The sequence below is a fragment of the Branchiostoma floridae genome, chromosome 6, assembly GCF_000003815.2.
Source record: "Branchiostoma floridae strain S238N-H82 chromosome 6, Bfl_VNyyK, whole genome shotgun sequence".
In the NCBI taxonomy this organism is placed as follows: Eukaryota; Metazoa; Chordata; class Leptocardii; order Amphioxiformes; family Branchiostomatidae; genus Branchiostoma; species Branchiostoma floridae.
The window spans coordinates 8,924,841-8,945,816 of NC_049984.1; the positions used below are offsets into that span (position 1 = coordinate 8,924,841).

A 20,976-nucleotide genomic window follows, 5' to 3' on the forward strand; every position below is an offset into this window, starting at 1 on the left:
ATGGAGTATACCATGCTACTTTCAAGAAGGTGGTCTTAACCTGCATGTTTCTTTGAGACCTAAATAACTACGTACGTACCAAAATTCATACAAATCCATCAAAAGGATCTTGAGCTATGTGGCAGAGAAGACAGATGTCATCTACAGTATTTACATTTTCAATACGCAAGCTCCTAGTACTAGCAGAACAAGTCTAGGTCCTTGGCTACATGTGGTTTCTAATGAATATCTACATGATTGCGACGTTAAGATTGCTATATTTTCCCTCATTGCATAGTCGTGGTAGTCACAACTGTATGCCCAGCATCTCCCTACCTGGTGAGAGATTTGCCATGTGAAGAGGGTCTTGTATCGCCTCTTCTCCCACTGCTGCACAACAATGCCCCTGTCCTCCAGGATGCTGTAGCAAACCTACAGAGTACAAAGGATAGAAATGCCACAATCTTATCAGAACTATCTTTGCTACATGTACCAGTATCACAAGGCTCCAAGTTCATTTTGGGGAATGAGTCCGGTCCTGTCCGGTCTGACATGTCTGCTCCATCCAAAAAAGTTAACATGACAGTTTGCTAGTACAACATCAATGGTGCACTGTCAAAATCACATGCTTCTCGAGTCTGGATCTGATATTCCAAATTGTTAACAAGCAATACAACAAAGGTTTTATTATTTTTTTCTGACACTCAAATCTCAAGAATATGTAGTATATACACATTAATTATGTACAATAGTAGGATAGTACTCTTATGTTTGTGACCCTGCAAAATATATTATCATCAAGGACTTAGGTACACACATATTTGAAAAATTAGTTACACAGCTCCAATTTTGGGTGCACAAAAGGGCATATACACCTAGTATTTCGAGTCCTGAACTTAGTATAACAGTCCTTACATACAGCGAGGCTTATACAAATTGTGTAAATGGAATGTGGAGTCTGCCACTTAACAGACGTTAACTGCTGTGCTTCCTGTCTTACAACATTCTTCTGCATCAAAGCACACAATCCACAGTCAAACATGTCCCACATGCCAAACAGCCTGTCCCTGTAGGTCTTCATTACTCACTATACACAAGACAAGTCTAGAGTCAACTATTCTCATGCCAACATTCCTCAGTCTCTTACAGCAAGGAGCTAAAAGCATACTTCAAATCTAGTCATGTGGAGCAACAAAAAAGTGAATGCAACAACATCAAAATCTGTTTTGGTCTTGGGTTTTTGGTAATAACTCTGATGCACAACAGTATGTTAACAGAGTTTGCAAGCAATATTTCGAACTTGCTAAAAATGTTACCCATTCAACAATTCGTTGCCTTGTGGCAAGATACCAATTTGGGTGTTTTTGTAAAATGAGATGTTGCTGTACAAGTTTTTAGAATGGGAATTCTTTGGCAGCAAGCCACTGTGGAGTTTTGTGAATGTGAGCAAAAACAAATTAGGTATTCAGCTGTCTCTAAGGGTACTCTCCATGCAGTAAACTTCTAAATGAACATCTTGTTCAATGTTAAACTCAAATACAGAAATGAAATGAATGGGGGCAAAACTATTATTCCAGATTTGTGCAGGGTTGAAGAGCAAAGGACTAGATAGGGAATGTGGTCAATGACCACATGCCAATGATGCCATTGAATACCATGATTCACAAATCAGGACTCACCCAGGGCACAGGATTGATCCCAGTTCACAAAGCCTGGTAAGAACGGGGTCCAAGGGGGGGATACAGATTCAGACTCTTCATACTAGGATTTACGAGCTTGAATCAAACCTGTGCCTACAGCAAGATGAATTCCAGTTCATAAATCTACTCCTATCTTTACATGTAGGTACATTGTACATTTTGTACAAGGAAAAATGACTGATAACTTGTGCTCTTACCTCTCTTGTCAGCTTGGAGACCATGGAAAAGTTGCACAGACTGAAGCTGTCCAGACACAGAGCTATGTGCTGTAGAATCTCAAACGGCAGAGTGCTCAGTCTATCCCTCCACTTCCGCCTCTTCCTCCTGTCTCCTGTTTCAACCTTCCCGACAACCCCGCAGCTGTTGTCATCTGATTCTGAATCTGATGGTTCAGGTGACTCTATTACACTCTCATCTATGAGAGGCCTGATACCAAAACTTTCCAGATGCTGGTGGAAGATGATGGTGCCATTCTTCTTGTGGGGGTACAGCCTACGACGGGAGTGGGTGCAGCCATAAATGGCGAGGGGACACCGCTGTTCTATCCAGCCGTTCAAGCCGCCGTGAATGTCGTTGTGTACGTTCTGGAAGTGTGATGGATACTCGTCTCTCCTAAACTCCTGTCCGCATACGAATGTGTACATGGTGCGCGGCTTGTTCTGATACCTTGTGATAGACTCGAGCACGAGGTCTAGAACTAGTGTGTTAGAGTGGTCTACTGCCGGTGCTGATCCCATGGGCCCAACCTGTGACGTTGTGGCAAACACTGCGGTAGGGATCTGTACAGTCTGCACGGCAGCCTCTCTTTTAAATTCAGTCACTTTCCTGCTGTAAACATTGAGAGGATAGATGTCGAACCAGGCCTCTAACATTACGCTCAGGTCATCCTCAGACACCTTACTGTCTGAGAAGTTCAAAGAGTTGCTCACGGCTTTGGTTCCGACAATCTCATCATCGAGCTCCAGGTCCTCAGTACCCACACACTTGGACTGCTGGGTCCTGGGATCCAAGAAGCGCATGTCCAAGACGTGACTCGGTGTAAAAGTGGATGGCGGTCTGAACATGCTTACAGAACGATGAGCGATTCCTTGTCGATCGTACCAGCACGAAAATACAGGTTCGTGTTCTTCTACTGAATCTTCTTCTGTGCTGGGAGGCTCTTCGCAATTACTTCTGATGTCAACTTTGAGCTTACCATCCGCCCCCACCTCTTCTGTTATCACGACATTTTCTGCCGCTTTTTGTGTATCGTGTAGTAACTGCGTGTAATAGTCTACCTTTTGTGCCACGTCCTGCAACTCGTCAGCCACATCATCTGGACTGGGTTCCCTTTCTGTCCCACTGACTTCCCCGTTGGACAAGTCTTCATGTATTGAGGCAGCAGCAGCACCATGTAGTTCCTCTGTATCCTCATTGACTTTTTCCTGTCTACTAGTGTTACCACCTGCAGAAGCAGCATTATTCAGAGTATCCAAAGCCGCTGACAGGCTCTGGGTCATCTGTAGTGTAGCCTTGTACAGTTTGCTGGAGGCACTTTTGGAGCTTTCATTCTCGGGAAAGGGCGGTGGCATCGGAGGGGATTGCTTCTCCCAACCGTTCATGACGCTCGAGTTTACTACTAAACCCTCGGCACTTGTTGTGTTCTCTTCCTTTGCAAAGCTACCCATTTCCTCTGAAGGCGTCGAAGCCTCTGAGTCTGACACAGACTGTTGAATAATGCTGCTCATCAGCGCCAGCCTGGCCCGGTCAGACGCCTTCATGGTCTCCATGAGTATCCTCTGATCTCTTAGAGCCAGCGCAATGTCCAGCTGGTCCTTGTACACCTGAGCATCGGCTTTGACAATAGGAACGTGGGATTGTCTCTCCACGGAGAACACCGGCCAGCGATTCCACTCCATGGTACAGCGCACAACGCTGGCCGGACAGTGGGCCAGGTGCCTGGCATGCTGTCCTCGAGGCATCCATTTTGGACAGCCGTTGACAGCATTGATACATGGTGCCTTCTCATTGGGGCAGATAAGTCCATGCTCCGACAGCTTGCACGCGTGAAAGCGAGCGCCGCAGTCCGCCGGGCATGCCTGCATCTCACAGGAGACATCCAACTCCGGCTTGACGAAACAGCTCCGCCTGTAGCACTGGGTACAGTGGCTATGGGGCACCAGCAAGTAGTCTTCACCTTCTTGAGATTCTGAACAGTGACACAATAACAGCATCATCAGTCATCACATTAACGTCCTGTTACATACATGTAAGACAACATTCTTTACTGATATCAAAGCTAATATTGATACAGTCAAATCTGTGTTATTGGTTACATATGCATAGCAACCAGCTGGCCATTGTGGTCACTCCCTTAAATTTTTCCCATTGACCTTAGCTTTAGGGATGTAGATAGAAGAAATCTCTCTGACATTGACATGGTCTGTGGATGACAAAGGGTCAAATCAAAAAACATATCACTACAGTACTAGTACCCTCATTGTCACACCATATTACTATGGCATGGATACTAGACCCCACCTGGTTATAAAACATTTACAACAAACTACAAAATTATAGAATGTCTTTTGCTTTAAACAGTTCACAGTATGAAGTAAAGTGTTAAAGTATAACCATACATTTGATCAAATGTACATGTTTTAAGTACATCAGTTGCATTTCAAAATGTAAGTTTAATTTTGCCTGATGGCTACTTTTATGGTCTCCACAATACCATGCCATGAAATTTCATGTATCTAGTTGGAGAGCTCCAGTACTTACAAGCTCAAACTCAATTTGTAAACAAAGTGATAGCCTAACAAACAAGAGGTTGAAAGGTCAATCCTTTCTTTTTATAACATCCATTGCATTGATACACCCGATCCCCCCGATCTCGTAAGTTAAGCAACGTGCAGTCCAGTCAGTACATTGTGTACTTAGATGGGAGACCACCAAGGAACCCTGGATGCTGTAGTCTGACTAAGAGTAAGAATTCACGAACTCGTCTTTCGGACGGGACATAAAACGAAGGTCTGGGAGTTCAAGGAGGTGTCCTGAGCATGTAAATCAGCCTCATCACTCAAACATTGGGCACCTACTGGCTACAAATAATACACCAGATGTATTATTATTATTATTTTTCAATCTTCTGGTCATTTAATTTATCCTTGATCAGGATTCAGGAATGAAAATATGTAAATCTGTTGTAACTCAGGGATACGGCTAGGGTTGGAGACACAAGACATTATTCACAAAGAACATCCTGTCAAGGCTAAAAAAATTCTTACTGACAGGAACATCCTGTCAATAGCCTCGGACATTTTTATACCATGTTTTCAATTTCAACATGACAGCGCTGGACTTTGTCCAACTTCATTGATTGCAAATCGACAACAGTAGGTGCTAACATTCTTCAGGGCACCAATGTTATACAACAAGCCAGGCTCCACTCTGATTCATAAAACTTGATCCCTTGCTGCGCCATAATTACGCAACGTCTACCAGTCAAAACAAAAATATGACAGCAATGTCGGCCCGTCGCACGACCTACAAGCTTTGCACGTCTCTGTCAGAAAGACCTCGAAACCGGCGCGACATTTGTACCAAAATTCTCTCCTTGTCACGGCAATAATTGATAACCTGGTCAATTCTAAACGACTATCAGACATTTCTAGATACGACAGTTGATACAGATAAGAACTCGTCCTCCAGACAAATCTAATAATGCGGTACAAAAATCTGCTTTTCGTCAAATTCCATCAATCATACCTTCTACGGCAGCCATCTTGAATGTCACTTCTCGCGAGATTTTTCGAGATGTCGTGAAGTGATTCTTGTCTTTCTTTAGCTAACTTTGTCCAGCTGCTAAATATATGATCGCTTAGTCACTGCAAGAGAGGTTAGGCCACGAAACGTTTTGCAAGTCTTGGTGATGTTTGACCAGTTGCCATCCAGTGCGCATGGATCAACAGCGGCTCCTAGCAGTTCATCAAAGCACTACAACACCAAGTACGCATTTCTGCTCCTACTGCAGTGATATTTTTCGCCACTACATGGCGCTTTTGATCCATCTAGATGAAAATGTTTATATCATTGAACCATCTTTTAAGTTTTGTAGGACCTTCTCATCTTCAAATTTCTTCACTTTAAAAGAAGATCTATTTTCATTTTAAGTTATGTTTAGTCGAAACACCAGTAAATATCACAATATACACGCAAATGTGAGCTTGATTTATTCAATACAATTAATCATGTCAACAATCCATGATTTCATTAACATAAGCCTTTCTCATTTTTATAACGGAAAAATCTTTCTGACAATTTTGTTGAAATAAGACTACAATAACGTACATGAGGAGTTCAATTCCTGTCAGCTTAATTGACAGTGATTTCTATCTTCTTGGGTTTACACTTGGTTACCAAGTCTTTATTTGCTTACATGACTTATACAATATCTAACAGAGTTGAAAGAAATCATCTTGGATGTAAGTTCATCTGTGACAGTAGTTAACATTATGCCACAATTTAAACTCTGCTGACATCACACTTTAATTTGTGTACGGATATAATTTAAAATTGTCATACACTTAAGCATCTTGTTAGGACAGGACAAGACAAAGGCAGCATAACAGGGAACAGACATCAATTTTACATGTTTTTCAGTCTCAACAACATGAATTCATGTCTAACGTTTTTCATCTCAGCCTCTTGTGCGTATTCTTCCTTTAAGCAAGGTCTCCATTCTTCAAAAGATCACTCAGTTGCGACGCTGGCCACTTCAGTATAATTGGCAGCATGTCTTTGGGAAGTAAGCAAATCACAAGCAATAGATACGGTCCGAGTTGCACTCAGAACCAACTTCCATGAGCCAATTCTAGGCAGGTCCATGTCATCCTTAAGTCATGCAAACATGCAAGTAAAAACGCGACAATGTTCATCATTTAGAGACAATCTCCTTGATGATATGTAGCCAATTCAACAGGGTTGGACTATGTGGCTGGCTACTACATCCTCCAGTTCCACGGAATGCACACATCCCCATCCTGCGTTATTGAGTAGAACTGTGTGACCCTCAGCCGTGCACCCTTCAGTAACGGGCTCAGCTCCAAGTACTGATGTCTGAGTCTCTGGCAGCATGATATCATCTGTGGCATGGACACGTTATGGTCCTTTCTCAGTGCTGCCAGCTCCAGTACTTCCCGGCACCTCTGCATCTCCTCTCCCTCTACCCTGTAGTCCCTGTCAATGTGGTGGTTAGACAAGGGATGTTAGTTTCCATCTCATCAGCGGTGTAATAACAGCTTATAAGATTCCTGATGGTCCGCTCTATATAGCATAGACTGAAGCAGTGTCAGGTATGTATGATTAAAAAAAAATTTCAATACAATCAAACTGAAATATAACTATAAGTTATCTGTACATTTGAACTAAATGTATATAGTGGTTTTCTTTGGACAGTTGTGTGTGACAAACCAGTAGTGCAGTTATGTCTAACCATTGTTCAAGAAGGAAATGTTTACCTGTCGTATTGCTGCAGAAGATACTGAGAGTCTGATAACTTCCTCCTGATGAAGTGTACCAGCTGGGATGGTGGGCAGGAGATAGGCACCAAGAACTGACCTGTCTGGGACAGCCGAAGAGTGCTGTTCTCTCTGCAAGGAAGATATATCTCTGTATAGATTAATTCTGATTAAGATAGTAACTGACGCAAGCCTATGATATAGAAGAGATGCTTGGAAAACATTTGGAAAAAAATTTTGCTGGTAGATATATCTACAAATCTGGTACATGCAAACAAACTACATGTATTAGAGACAGGAACTGAAGCAAAACTAGTACAAATGCTTCTGAAACCAATTAATGAGTTATGTCTTCTTGAGTGTGCTGTATGTGTTTAGTACTAAATGTTTTTCACATCTATTAAAGGCAGAAACCTGTTTGTATCTTGTAAGCTCTAAAAAGATATTAAAATAAGACACAACCTACCCTTGCAACACAATCCTATACTTGCTGAGGTTTCCCACAGAAAAGAAATGTTCTGTGCCATCTAACTGTAGGCTTTCGATCAGTCTCTGCAGCCACTTGGCATATGACACTGCCATTACCGTGGCAACATTACAGTCCCGCCGAACTTTGACCTGTGACATGAGCGCAGACAGCTGTTTCTCCAGGACGGGGATGTGCTCTACCACCGCTTCATAGCGAGGCAGGCTGCTGATCAGCTGTACAGCAACAGATAAAAACAGGACACCAGGGTTACAAACAGGCAGCTGAGATCAACTGACATGGGCAGGAAGGGTCTTCGATGCACAGCATTTTCCCGTGTAAGAATATTCAGACTTTAAATCACCCCCATGTCTCCAGGAATTATGAAAATGTGCACAGATAAAGACAGGTCTGAAAGCCTAGCATGTTAACAGTATGGTTAAGACAAGGCTAGTATCACTTACCATAAACCAGTGCTGCCACACATCTTCATGGCTCAAGACAATCTGGCCATCAGCACTGACTCCAGAGTAGTTGTTGGAGAACATGATAGTTTTTCCTACAAGTGAGTTGAATTTCATGTACATCATCACACAGTAACATTGGTTCATCTAGATCTACACATCTATGCATTCTTGCTCTTAGTACAAACAAATCCAGACTAAGAATCATTGGGAAAAGATTTTAAATCTTAATGGCAATATCAAGGACCTGTACCTTTCAGGAAGTATGTCATATCTGGGTGCTGCCGACAGAGTCGTAGGAAGCTCTGCAGACAACTTTTGACGATGAAACAGCCCAGCTCACAATCACAGTCAACCGACAGCACACCATAGTCCCCACACAGCTTGGTCTCCAACGTCCTGTTGGTGTCTCGCACCGTCTGGCTCTGCTTCCGTCTTTTCTCAATCTTTGGCATGTTGGTACTCACCCATGACCTTAAAAACAGAAAACGTGACATGGCACTTGAAAAGAAAACCAAAAACACAAAATGCATATCTCAAGTAAAATGGCAAATCAATCATAGTCATGTGGGTACCAGTCACCTCCAAAACTTTACAAACCTAAGTCTAATATCTTTCTTTATCTGTGATCTCCTGAGATTTCTGTGACTGCCGGGTCTGGTGAAGAAGTCATGAACCACTGCCTCGTCCCAGCGTCTTAACGGCATGGCTGTTGACTTGGTGGGCTGAGTAGAGCGCAGTTTCTCCAGATGACAAGTGGGCAGGTCACAGGAGCTCAAGATCTCCTCCACTACAGTCAGGAAGTCTTTGGACAGTATGGTGAACTGGACGGACTTAAAACCTACAGGACCTGCTGGAAAAGGGCAAAAAAATATTACACTGTCACTTGTTCCTCCTGAGTTGTCAAATAAAGAAATGAAACAATTTCAATATAATTTGTTTACATGCTGGTAGGCACCATATTTTCAGAATATTTGTGTGCAATAAATAAGCCCAGCCTCAGTCAGTGTGTTATGCTGACATAATAATTATGTCGAAATAAGAGGATGCTTGTGACAAATTTCTTACTTCTGTTGTCCTGGTTAACGTTGTTCTCTCGTATGTAGAACTTGAGACTGGGAGGCAGATGTGGACAGCCTGCCTGGATAGACTCCAGGTAACCGTTCAACTGCTTTAAGGATGATTCGTTCACCTTCTGCATATGGAAACATTTATTTTTTTAATGCATGGTAAATGGGAGTAGCTGCATTACCATTGCATTGTATCATTTCACAGGAGCTGAACTGAGGGTGATCGTAAAAAAAATGTGAAAATTACAGGAAATATTACTGACATTGTCCATATCAACTTAATTCTATAAAAGATATGAACAGTGTTCGCTAGGACGGTGACATAAAAAAACATGTCATGTAGAACTAAATGATAACTCAAATAAGTCTTTTCTTCTTCTTGAGTTCTTCGTCCTTTCTTTTCAATTACAATGTATTTGATAGCTAAGCATGATTTTCTTGCCATCTCCGTTGATAATACAGTCATTCAGTACAGGATAGATTGCAATGACAAGCAAGGAGGTTCAACGTCCTCGTGACAAGGTATGACAACAATGCCTGAATGCAAAGCCTGCGCATAAACAGACCTTCTCCCTCGGGAACTGTCCAAACAGGTCGGGGTGGACAGCGAAGTAGAACGGCCGGAGAGGGTTGCTGGCGGCGGGCAGCTCGGCCGGCTGACTCTGCGGTCCGGAGTGGACAGTGTTTATAGACAATCTCATGGGGGGTTGGCTGCGTAATAATCTGTAAAAAAATGTTCAAAAATTGTCAACATTTTTACGTGCTGTGGCATCGTTAGAGCCAAGGGAAGATGGACAGAGAACGCTGTAGCTCGCGATGTTATAACGTTACCTGATAGCTCTGATGATGTTCATGGCGAAAAGTTGACGATTTTTGTCCTTCTTCACGTGTTGTGGTTGTTCAATCTAAACTGTCCAGGTTTGTTTACATGTCTGGAGACGCCACGCGATTGTAACTCCGCCATTTTCACTTCTTTTCGTCTCCTTCCAGATGACCTCCATGACGTCAAGGGTCAAACGTCACTAGTTGCTTTACTTTATAGTTCAAAGTTCAAAGTTCAAAGTTCGGAAAACGTCACCGAAGACTCCGAGGCAGAGAACTAGTAACGTTACCTCTCTCGCTCTCCAGAGTACGGTGTTGACATCATCATCAACAACAACAACGGTGTTCACAGGTAACGTTACTATTATATCAAACTCTCCAACTATAGAGGTCACCTTATCGATCATAAGCCACGGAAGACGGGCGAAAAACGCAGCTCAGCATATCATAACAAGATGACAAACAACATGTCACTGGACGCACCATATGCATCATCAACCCGCCTCCTCATGCTATTATTATCAACCTCCTTCGTGCTTGGATAACGTTCTCCCCCTGCTAGATATCGACCACAGTTTCTTGGTCTATGAAGATAACGCAACTCGTCCCGTCGGTTTCTTGAAGATGACGCAACTCGTCCCGTCGCAACTCGTCCCGTCGCAATCGCAACTCGTCCCGTCGGTCGTTGGCCCCATTCTACGCGCTGGCGGTCGAAACCACTGCACTGGGTCTATATAAAGAGGGTCTGCATGCTCTTTTCCGTAAGGCGTAGGCAGGCCTTTTAACTTCTCGTAATTCGTAGGGAAGCTTTTTTATTTCACGTAATTCGTAGTGAGGATGGAAAATTTACCGTAAAGCGTAGCCAGTGCATTTCACGTAAAGCGTAATCTAGCCCAAAATTTTTACGTAAAACGTAATCTAGCCTAAAAATTACCCGTAAATCGTAGTCTGGCCTCCCAAATTTCGTAAGTCGAAGCGTAGTCTACCAGTAAATTTTAGCCCTCAAAACAAAGGAAATTGCGTTTCAAAGGATCAAGATTTTAAAATTTTGCCGGATCTCCCCTGCGACTCTTTTCACCTTCGGTCATCGACATGGTAAAAATTGTATCGGTGGCCTCGCCCTCGAAAACCTTTTTGCTAATAAAAATGTCATTGATGTTAACTTAGTCTGCCAGCAAAATTTGCCCATCAAAATGCAGGAAATATCATTTTATAGGGTCAAGATTTCAAAATTTCCATGGCCCTCTCTTGCGCCGCCTCGCGCCTTCGGCGCTCGAAATGCTGAAAATGATGTTGGGGGATGTGATGTGTCAACCTCAAACACCCTTTTTGCTGATAGAAATGTCATTTAACTGAGTTTATATAATAGCCAGAAAACTTAGGAAATTGCGTTTCCGGGGGTCAGGATTTCACAATTATCCCAGACTTCCCTTGCGACGCCTCGCCCCTTCGGCGCTCGACATGGCAAAAATCTGTTGGGTGGCTTACACTGAACCCCTGGGAATCTTTAATCAGATATGCCATTTAACTTAGCTACCAGCAAAAATTTCCCCTCAAAATGCGGGAAATAGTGTTTCAGAGAGTCAAAATTTCAAAATTTTCCCGGCGGAGCATGCCCCCGCCCTCGCCGAGTGTTGCCAGCCTTCCAGAATTTATTAGGGTAAACCGTTGCCGGCCTTTCTGAATTTAGCGTAAAGCGTTGCCGGCCTTCGGAATTTAACGTAAAACGTTGTCGACCGTCCTGAATTTAGCGTAAAGCGTTGTCAGGATCCCCCATGCAGACCCTCTATAAAGGGGCCACTGTAAATTTACTTGCCAAAGGAGGCTTTCATACCTAGGTGGGAGCAAGGAAGCTTATAACATCCTTGGTGGGAGTTTTACACGGTAGGAGTACTGGATACTTTATCCATTTTGGAAGAGGTTACCCACAGCTACTGTAGTTTCATTTACACTCATTTGTGTGTGATGTGATTGTAATGTTCAACCGTAATACTAATATTTAAGGAGGGGTACCTCCTTTGGAGCGACAAAACCCTACCATGAGACTATGTAATAGTGCCCTATAGTGCTGCGGTGTATTTAGAGATTGTGCCCGAACAAGAATCAAGAAAAAAATTATCATTCATTGTACTTTTTTCCGTCACATCCAGTACGTCAGAGAGGATCTTGGAGGAAAGCTGACCAGTGTGAACAAGCAGATCCATCAACATGTCAGCTGACTCCCTGCCCGTCCCCCTGACCTGGATCCTACTGGCCATACTGCCGGTCCTGTTCTACATGTGAGTTAGTTAAGGTTATATCTCCAAGCAGATGTTGGGATCGACAATTGTTAACTTTTCTCCTAAGGGTGCTCCAATGACGACTGTCAGAAAAACTGATAAGAAAATGTGACGACTGTCCATGCCAGGCAATGTCTGCTTTACATGTTGTTGTTTTTTCACCAGTAATGATGAGTTGACCGTGACAAAGGTCCTCTGGTGATTTCTTGTTGTTGTAGCTCACAGCTTGTAAATGTGAGATGAGACATAGTCCTGGTGTGTTTATCAACAGATACGCAGTGCGACCCCTTCAGCTGTTTAAGAAGATGGGTGTGCCAGGTCCCGCCCCGTGGCCAATCATTGGGAACCTGCTGGATCACATGAGAGACGTGAGTCTGAATTAAAGTTAGTGCTTCTACAATAATGTCATATCAATGAATCTGTATTTATTTATTTCTTGTTGAGTTGGTTGAGTGGCTTTGATCAATAGAAAAAAATAAAAATTGGTAAAAAAAGGTTACAGATCTAAAAATAGCATTTACAGAGAAAACTTGAGATCAGGAAAAAAATGTAATTGGGGTATGAAATATTGTTTGTGTGCCAACTGCAGTTTTAGCCTCACTCTATTATACCAGTTTAAAGACCTACTTGACAGGCTTCATATTCTTCTTTCTTTGGAGGTCATTATCTTCAAGTACAAGTGGTGCATTCAAAAGATTTAACTCATCAACATTTTGAGACACGGTTGTTCAAGTAATGATTTTAACTTTTCTCAAAGGGCATATGGAACATTGAGACTCAAGTTGCACGAACACGGAAATATGGCACTGTGTATGGGTAAGTGCATCATCATCAGTATTTCAGGTACTTTGAGGTAGCCTACTACCTCAGTGTATCCTATGCCATTCTCTATACACTGTCAGGTGTGAACCTGCTCTTAAGAGTCAGAAACAATCACTACAAGCCAAATATTTTAATCTACTAAGTACATTAAAATTGGAAAGTGGTGCGTGATTCAAATTTGATTCATTGGCAACTCATCCATGCTACTACATGTACAATGTATCTACAAAACTGAATACATTGTATGATATCTAATGAAACACAGACTATAAGGCCTAAAACCTTTCCATGTAGCATTCATTTGTTTTATGCAGTCAAACCTGAATTCAGCAACCCCTCATTGGACTGAGGAAAATTTTTATTGAGGACAGGTGGTTGCTCAGGACAGGGTGGGGTCACCTAGGACTGGTCGGTTTTGACGTGGCTCTTTAACATCATTTGCTTCATTTTCAGGATGTTTGGTGGAGGATTCACGGGTGTCTTCATAACAGACCCAGAAATGTTGCAGGATGTGTTTGTGAAGAAATTCCACAGTTTTACAAACCGCCAGGTGTGTATATGTACCACTTCCTCATGACTGGGTGTAGTGCTGCTTTAGTCTTGAATACATTCCAAGTCAGGTGTTTATGCAAGAAAATGTCCAGATAATGCCAATGGATGATTCATGATTGCTGTTAGAGCAACCAGTAAGCTGATACCATCCCAAGACCAGGAGTTCTGACAAGTCATTTCAGAATTAGATAATGAGTCATCGATAATAGCATATAAATTTATTGCAAATTCTTGCCCGAGGGCTAATTGCAGGTGACAGAGAAAAAAAAAGACAATAAATGGTAAGCACTAAAACAGTACTAGTATAGTAAGCGACTACTGATTAATTAAAGATACTCAAGAGTTGGTTGTTTTCTAGAGCTAATCATAGAGTATAATTGATGTCAAATGTCGAGTATTGCAGGTTCCTCTTGATAAAATGATGATTTCATACAACCTTGAATGGAATGGTATACCCAAAGATTAATCTGCTTTCCAAGCACAGTGAACAATTAGTCTTTTTTAGACTGACTGAGAAAAAAGCTATATACATGTACGTGCAACGCAAGTTTGAAGTCCCGAAAGAAAAAGCAGTAACTGTTGAATATTATACAGATACAGATGTAGGTGTTCTTTGTGTTAGTCTAAGAACCTTAAGATCAACGTAAAACCTGTGAGTCGCATGCTGATGCAGCTATTTGTGTTCTTTGTGTTAGACTAAGAACCTTAAGATCAACATAAAACCTGTGAGTCGCATGCTGATGCAGCTATTTGTGTTCTTTGTGTTAGACTAAGAACTTTCAGATCAACGTAAAACCTGTGAGTCGCATGCTGATGCAGCTATTTGTGTTCTTTGTGTTAGACTAAGGACCTTCAGATCAACGTAAAACCTGTGAGTCGCATGCTGATGCAGCTATTTGTGTTCTTTGTGTTAGACTAAGAACTTTCAGATCAACGTAAAACCTGTGAGTCGCATGCTGATGCAGCTATTTGTGTTCTTTGTGTTAGACTAAGGACCTTCAGATCAACGTAAGACCTGCGGGTCGCATGCTGACATCGCTGTTTGACGAGGACTGGAAGAGCGTACGGAGCACCGTCAGTCCGGCCTTCAGTGGGGGCAAGCTAAAACAGGTAAGACATAAACAGGAGAACATGAACACTCAACAGGCTGTGTCAGGACCTGTTTGACTATAGTGGGAAGGACCTGGACTGGTTGTGGTGCTCAACAGTATGATAATGAACAGGCTATTTGTTTCATGAAGTCAATAACAATTGAGGCTGGCAATTTGATCAGACAGCTTTATATGCCATTGTATACTTATTACTGCCTAGTACGTACAAATGTATCTGCTATGCATGTGATGATACCTTTAGTCGTATCTTTAAACTTTGGCAAAGAGAGGTACAATTGAGGTTAATCATTAGTCTTTATGACTGCAATGTAACTTGCAAGCTACAATGACATGAGTGTTGTTGACAGATGGCAGGACCAATGAACAGCTGTGCTGATCTGCTGATAGAGAACATGAGCAAGTTTGCAGAAAGTGGTGAATGCTTCGAGGTCAAGGAGTGAGTGCTGATTAGCAATATTTGGATTTCTCACAGTTAATGGGGGTATGCTAGGAAATCTGAGAGAGAGAGAACTGGTTTATTTATTGAACGCACACAAAATCAAGTACAAGCTGGTAGTCCGGAGACTAAATTGCCTCGTACTAAGTACACAAGAGAGTATAATGGAAATCCCTGCATATGTGCAGTAATCAAATTATTATAATCGCAATTCGCACTCAGCTGTACAATTTCAAAGTGTGGATCTACACACACATAGTAGATATATATATATCAGTAATAAAATCTCATTTCAATCTAAAACATCACTATTAAGGAATATCAAAAAGTGACATCTGAAGTCTAACATGAATTTAAAAGGTCGACACAGTAAGGGAGCGTAGTGTTCCTGGCACCTACCATGTTAGGTTGGGGTTGTTGATGTTTTATCGTTATTTTGTGCTGCATGGCAGGAATGTTAAACTTCTGTTGAAAACTCTATTAAGATAGAGTTTTCATCAGTTTAAAAACTTGCCAGTCAGGGTTGGACAAGTCCACTAGCCCGATTGTCCCAGGCAAGTGAAAGTGTCCATCGGGCAAGTGAATGTCTTCCCCACTTGTCCGATCGGGCAAGTAAGAGTTTTCCATGAGATTTTGATATACTTATGATATGCTTATCACAGTTACCGCATCAAGCATTGGTCAGCACAGAAAAATAGAGCCAATGATAAAAGAATTTCATTGCTGCACGTTAAAATACATAGTAAAAAATGTTAGTTAGATTTTTGGGCAAGCAGAAAGCTGGTTCGGGCAAGGACATTACATCAGATATAACGTCCATGGTTCGGGCAAGTAAATTTTGCATGTACTTGCCTGATAGGACAAGTGAATTTTAGAAAACTTGTTAAACCCTGCCAGTGATGGAAGCTCATAAAGGTATGATGTCTTGTTGTTACAGACTCACTGGTGCCTTCACCATGGATGCGATCACCAGGACAGCGTTTGGTACTCAGATCGACTCACAGAAGAATCCAGATGATCCTTTTGTTGTCTATGCAAAGAAGATGATTGACAGACCAATTTCTCCTGCCCTTCTCATGTTCAGTAAGTCTTGTTTGTAATATGGGCAATGTTGGTGCCTGAGACTCTTTGTTTGTGCCTGTATCTTGTACAATTCAATGTTGTATTTATCACTGTCCAAGATTTTCATCATTTCTATAACCTATAATTTTGTTTTTGTTGAATTTTCTCTTCTGCAGTGTTTTTTCCAAAGCTGATGAAACCAATCTTTGAGAAGTTTCAAGTCGGTATCTTCCCAACTGCACCCACCCAGTTCTTCTACAATGTTTTTGACCAGTTGATGGAAATGAGAGAGACTGAGCAAGTAAGTATCACTACTGGCTGGTTTATCATTCAATGCCATTCATGCTGCCCTTCACTATGTTTTTCACATCCCTGCTTCAGGTTCAGGAGGTTAGAATGCTGTCTCTTTACACTTTACAAAGGTTCTAATTGTTGACGATAGTGTAAATGCAGAAATTTTTGCGGTGGTTTTATGTTTGCGGTTTTCATGTTGCAAATTTACCACAAACTTAAAACCACCGCAAACATTTTTCCTTGGCAGGAAGAGACTACAGTGTATGGTCCTACCGAGAACTTAAAACCACTGCAAACAGTCCTGGTCCTGCTACCGCGAAATTAAATCCCCACAAACTTAAATGTATTTACAGTTATTGTCCTTCTACTTCTCTTGCAAAGGAACGTGTGGACTTTATGCAGCTGATGATGAATGCTCACAAGGAACACGACAAAGAACCTGACGGCAGCGGAGATAAGCCACGTGGACAGAAACACCGTAGGTTTCATGACACGGTGATATTGTAGGTTTAACCTTCTTAGAAGTCACAATTTTGTTTTGGAGAAGTTAAGGCCAACTCGTGATATGTCAAGTAACTCAGAGTTTTAGTCCATCTTAACACGCGACTAGTTCATGGAGGTGGTAGCCTGACTTAATCAAGCTTCTAGCAGACTTTCCACTGGTCAGGCACATGGAGGAGACTCAATGAGTGTATAATCGCTGGTATTGTAATGAGTGACTTTCGTGCTGTAGGTTCAGGGAAGTCATTTTCTATGTTAGATTCAATTGTACCCATTGAGACACGGGCACATAGAAGCACCCTCTGATTATACACCATTACTAAGCGGTTCATCAAAGTAAATTTATGTGACAACATGTTTCAGCACTCACTAAGGATGATGTTGTTGCTAATGGGATCCTTTTCTTCATCGCGGGATATGAGACGACTGCTACAACCATGGCCTTCGCGCTGTACAACCTGGCACTGAACCAAGACGTACAGGAGAAAGTCAGACAGGAGATTGAACATGTCATGGAGGACAAGGTACGTTCTTCCATAACCTTCTATAGTCTCCCTGGTATTTGGCAAAGGCTGAAACACAGTAATTTGTATTGCCATAGTTGTCATCATGTTAACATTGTTTGTTGTCGTAATTACATGTACACATGTAGTTGTTTTTTTCTTAACAGACATATGCATCACCTCTTGCTCTAGTGCGTATGATTATCGTCATTGTGATAATAATAATTGTAGTTGTTGCTGTACAAAATGTACATTCTTGTCAAATCTCAAGCGCAAAACTAAGACTCTTATCTTGGGAAAGTTTCACCAATGTTGGTTTTAGAATATAATTATGATCAGGAAGGAAAGGCAAAACCACGGGATCAACTTTTGACATTCAACTCTTTTCAGGAAGTTGTTGACTATGAGGCTGTCCACAAGATGTCGTACCTGGAAATGTGCATCTTGGAGACCCTGCGTATGTACCCTCCTGTTTCCATGTGAGTATTTTTTCTTTCTTTCAAAAATTTTACTACCAGTGGCTTAAGCTTCATTTGCCAGTAAACATTATGCGGTACTTCTGTACAAATATGACAGCATCATTTGAATACTTGAGTTTTGTGTTGCAATGATTTTACATGTATGTTACAGTCTTGTAATGAATTTCATAGCAGCATTTCATTTTTTAAACAGTATCAGCAAAGTTGTTACTTTTGTTTTTGGGTTTATTACATGAGGTATAGAGGTTTTTATGTCCTCATTACTGTACAGTAAGCGTCAAGCATACTGTACAAACTAGCTGTGCTGTGTCTGTTTCAGTAATATGCGTGCCAGCTCAGAAGAGGTGAAGCTCAAGTGGCTGACTATTCCCAAAGGCATGTTAGTTGGAGTCCCCATCCTCTCCATTCACTACGACCCAGAGCGCTGGCCTGAACCATACAAGTTCATTCCTGAACGGTAATAATGTTACAGCTTGTTTTACATGGACCATCATTCTTGTACTGCTTATTCTTATGGTCACTTCATTTCACTTATCATAGGCAAGTCATTTTCATTCAATAAAATGTTTTATGTGTCTTAAGTTTTGCTGGTTATAATTGCAGGTTCACAAAGGAAGAGAAGGAGAAGAGGGGAGCCTTTGACTGGGTGCCTTTTGGTTCCGGGCCAAGGAACTGCATCGGGATGAGGCTGGCCCTGTTCGAGCTGAAGCTGGGACTGGCCAGGCTCCTGATGAAGTACCGCGTCATGACTGGACCTGACACTGATGTGAGGATGGGACTCATTTTGGTGTAACATGTTCATGCTATTGGCAGCAATGATAATGGCAGTGGTTGCAACAGAAGTCAACTGAGCAAAAATCATCACAGCTTCTTGTTTTATTCGAATGCAGATGTACTAGACTTTGGATGGAGATTTTGCCTAAAGGTTTGATAAGGATGGACTGGCTAGTACAGATTTCCCTGTATGTTAGAAAAATGTACGTTTTACAGATGTGTGCCATCTAATCTTATTGTACTTCTTTTTAGATTCCCCTGAAGATGAAGAAGTTCAAGAAGTTTCCCCTCCCAGAGAATGGCATAAGGCTGAAAGTTGAGCTGGTAGATCAGGCTGCAAACTGATGTTTCCTGCAGTTTCTATATTGGTGTGTGTTGTAGTTCCTAGGATGTGCTGTACATTGTACTTTGAAGAATGTACATTAAAATGTTGTTTTAAAATTTTCACCTGGGTTAGGACCAACCTGTGTCGGGGCCATTGAAGTTGATGTACATGTATACATGTATGATGATTGAGGAATGACATCCTCCCCTTAAATATACTGGTACTGGTATTAATCCTTTATCCGGAATGTACTGTAATGTATGAAACACTCCAAATAGTGTTGCCAATTAGTTCTAAGCAGACTGCTTTTGATAGTCACTATAAATTTGAGAGATTGTCATTTGTCCAGGGTAGTAAATTTATTGTTACTCTTCAGTCTAGTCGTGCGCATTTGGAGATTCCCCCAGTATAGAGACAAGTAGACACTGTCTATGCATATTTTATATTGTGAACTGATGGATTGTTACCAATGATAGCTTGTACCTGGAGGCCATCCGTCTAGGCTTGCCTCCTGGCGCTACAATCTGTTGTATGCTGTGATGATACACACATACTTGATCAAAGAATGAAATATAAGTGCAGTCATTGGCTACCTGTCACAAAGGTAACATTATAATTCCAATATTACAAATAGTTTACATCCACCTGCCATAAAAAAGGAACAGCCTAGAAGACCTGCAAACTATACAAACAATAATGTCTACAATTATGTCTCAAAATGGTATTGAATTAATAAATTTATACATGCTGTAATATCAAGTTATACGTTGTATACCTGTACTGCATTTTGTCACCTTAATTATAAGAAGCTGTGCACAATAGGACGAACTGATACAATGTGTTAGAAGGGGTGTTATGTAGAGAGGCAGTTAAATTTGAATGTGTGCTATTTATGTAATACCTGATTCATGATCAAAACAAGTGTTTTTTTCTTAAGTTTCAAATATTATATCTTATAACCCTAGCTAGCCTCTGGTGTGATCTCCTAAAACCATAATTTGCTATTCATGATATTGTTACTAGTAGTTTGCAGTTAGATTGCATCCATGTATATATGGATATATTATTGAATGTCATATAATTAACAATAAATATTACGATGAATGTTTCACTGTGCTCTCCTCAAGTATCACCCTGCAAAGTACATGTAAGCTCATTGCAAAGTATGACACCAATTATTGAAAGCAACAACATATTTTGCAAAGAATATGGCATCTGGAGTACTTGCAAAATACCGTACCATCTGTCCTTCATTTTGCATCGATGCCATCCGAAAAGTTTACCTCACTGGGTCTCAAAGTTCACTTCTGTACTGGGACTAAGGCATAGGCAGAAGGGCCGTAGGCGACTAGTCCAGCTGTGGTGGTAAAGCCTCCATAATCAGCTTGAATCTGAGGGAACTGTTGTTGGGGCACTTCTTTGTCTGCATAGAGAGCCATGGACCCGTCCAGGGACAGCAGTGCCACTGCTGGGTACACGGGCTGCAGGAACTTGGTGTGGAAGGTGTAGATGTGCTCCTCTCTCTCCACGTCCAGGAACGAGAGCAGGCCTTTGTCGTAGTCCAAGAACACCCCCAGGACATTGGGGCTACACTGTGGGACGTTGTGCTTCACATCCCCGGTAATGGCAGAGCTGATACACCCGCTTCTGTGGAATACCCACGAACTTTCACTCCCACCAATCAACTTGGCCCTGGGCGTGTCAAAGTAAGCCACGCCCACGCGGTACGAGGCACAATCTCTGACGTCACACTCCCAATAGTGCTGCCCGCAGCGGATGGATATGTTGCCCAGGGCTGCAGTGCTCAGGCCACTGAAGCGGTCTTTGTGGGTTTTGAT

The 20,976-nt window shown here is 41.8% G+C and overlaps 4 protein-coding genes across 6 annotated transcripts in view; 1 reads left to right on the forward strand and 3 right to left on the reverse strand.

The window, feature by feature from the left end:
- Nucleotides 1–5,496, reverse strand: part of LOC118418460 (F-box only protein 30-like) — an 8,594-nt gene extending 3,098 nt beyond the window's left edge. The window contains exons 1-3 of the mRNA XM_035824389.1: nt 5,427–5,496; nt 1,877–3,867; nt 316–411 (exon numbers count right to left, since the gene is read on the reverse strand). Of these exons, the coding sequence (XP_035680282.1) occupies nt 316–411; nt 1,877–3,867; nt 5,427–5,442 (2,103 nt within the window). The 5' untranslated portion in view covers nt 5,443–5,496. The remainder of the gene's footprint in view (nt 1–315; nt 412–1,876; nt 3,868–5,426) is intronic.
- Nucleotides 5,497–5,866: 370 nt separating this feature from the next.
- On the reverse strand, nt 5,867–10,196 carry LOC118418482 (T-cell activation inhibitor, mitochondrial-like). Of its 2 annotated transcripts, none has more exons than XM_035824427.1 (9): nt 10,009–10,196; nt 9,744–9,900; nt 9,176–9,302; nt 8,708–8,957; nt 8,361–8,581; nt 8,108–8,202; nt 7,644–7,879; nt 7,178–7,309; nt 5,867–6,896 (listed from the first exon to the last, which is right to left on the reverse strand). In XM_035824427.1, exons 1-9 carry the CDS (start codon nt 10,029–10,031, stop codon nt 6,662–6,664), a joined length of 1,476 nt encoding a protein of 491 aa, XP_035680320.1. In that variant the 5' UTR covers nt 10,032–10,196; the 3' UTR covers nt 5,867–6,661. The 2 variants fall into 2 exon arrangements, with proteins under 2 accessions (XP_035680320.1, XP_035680319.1); XM_035824426.1 differs by having other exon boundaries at nt 8,708–8,960.
- Nucleotides 10,197–10,263: 67 nt separating this feature from the next.
- On the forward strand, nt 10,264–20,246 carry LOC118418477 (cytochrome P450 3A29-like). Of its 2 annotated transcripts, none has more exons than XM_035824419.1 (15): nt 10,264–10,351; nt 12,150–12,278; nt 12,550–12,646; nt 13,036–13,094; nt 13,554–13,650; nt 14,640–14,762; nt 15,112–15,200; nt 16,138–16,283; nt 16,439–16,563; nt 16,938–17,034; nt 17,421–17,581; nt 17,951–18,039; nt 18,359–18,496; nt 18,643–18,805; nt 19,066–20,246. In XM_035824419.1, the coding sequence occupies exons 2-15, from the start codon at nt 12,208–12,210 to the stop codon at nt 19,156–19,158; spliced, it is 1,548 nt and encodes a 515-aa protein (XP_035680312.1). In that variant the 5' UTR covers nt 10,264–10,351; nt 12,150–12,207; the 3' UTR covers nt 19,159–20,246. The 2 variants fall into 2 exon arrangements, with proteins under 2 accessions (XP_035680312.1, XP_035680313.1); XM_035824420.1 differs by lacking the exon at nt 10,264–10,351 and adding an exon at nt 11,783–11,883.
- A 147-nt stretch (nt 20,247–20,393) lies between these two features.
- The window catches only part of LOC118418462 (E3 ubiquitin-protein ligase Midline-1-like), a gene marked incomplete in the record, with an annotated part of 6,807 nt that continues 6,224 nt past the window's right edge, over nt 20,394–20,976 (reverse strand). Inside the window, 1 exon segment of the mRNA XM_035824394.1 lies at nt 20,394–20,976. Coding sequence (XP_035680287.1) covers nt 20,440–20,976 — 537 coding nt within the window.

What these genes read in the sequence shown, in the direction of transcription:
- LOC118418482 (XM_035824426.1), bottom strand. Translation starts at nt 10,031, where the DNA reads ATGAACATCATCAGAGCTATCAG. An exon ending in TGTGGCAGCACTGGTTTATG is followed by an intron (nt 7,880 to 8,107) that starts GTAAGTGATACT and finishes GTTGCTGTACAG; the next exon opens with CTGATCAGCAGCCTGCCTCG. An exon ending in CTTCTGCAGCAATACGACAG is followed by an intron (nt 6,897 to 7,177) that starts GTAAACATTTCC and finishes CCACATTGACAG; the next exon opens with GGACTACAGGGTAGAGGGAG.
- LOC118418477 (XM_035824419.1), top strand. Translation starts at nt 12,208, where the DNA reads ATGTCAGCTGACTCCCTGCCCGTCCCCCTGACCTGGATCCTACTGGCC. An exon ending in AAATGAGAGAGACTGAGCAA is followed by an intron (nt 16,564 to 16,937) that starts GTAAGTATCACT and finishes TCTCTTGCAAAG; the next exon opens with GAACGTGTGGACTTTATGCA. An exon ending in GCCACGTGGACAGAAACACC is followed by an intron (nt 17,035 to 17,420) that starts GTAGGTTTCATG and finishes AACATGTTTCAG; the next exon opens with CACTCACTAAGGATGATGTT.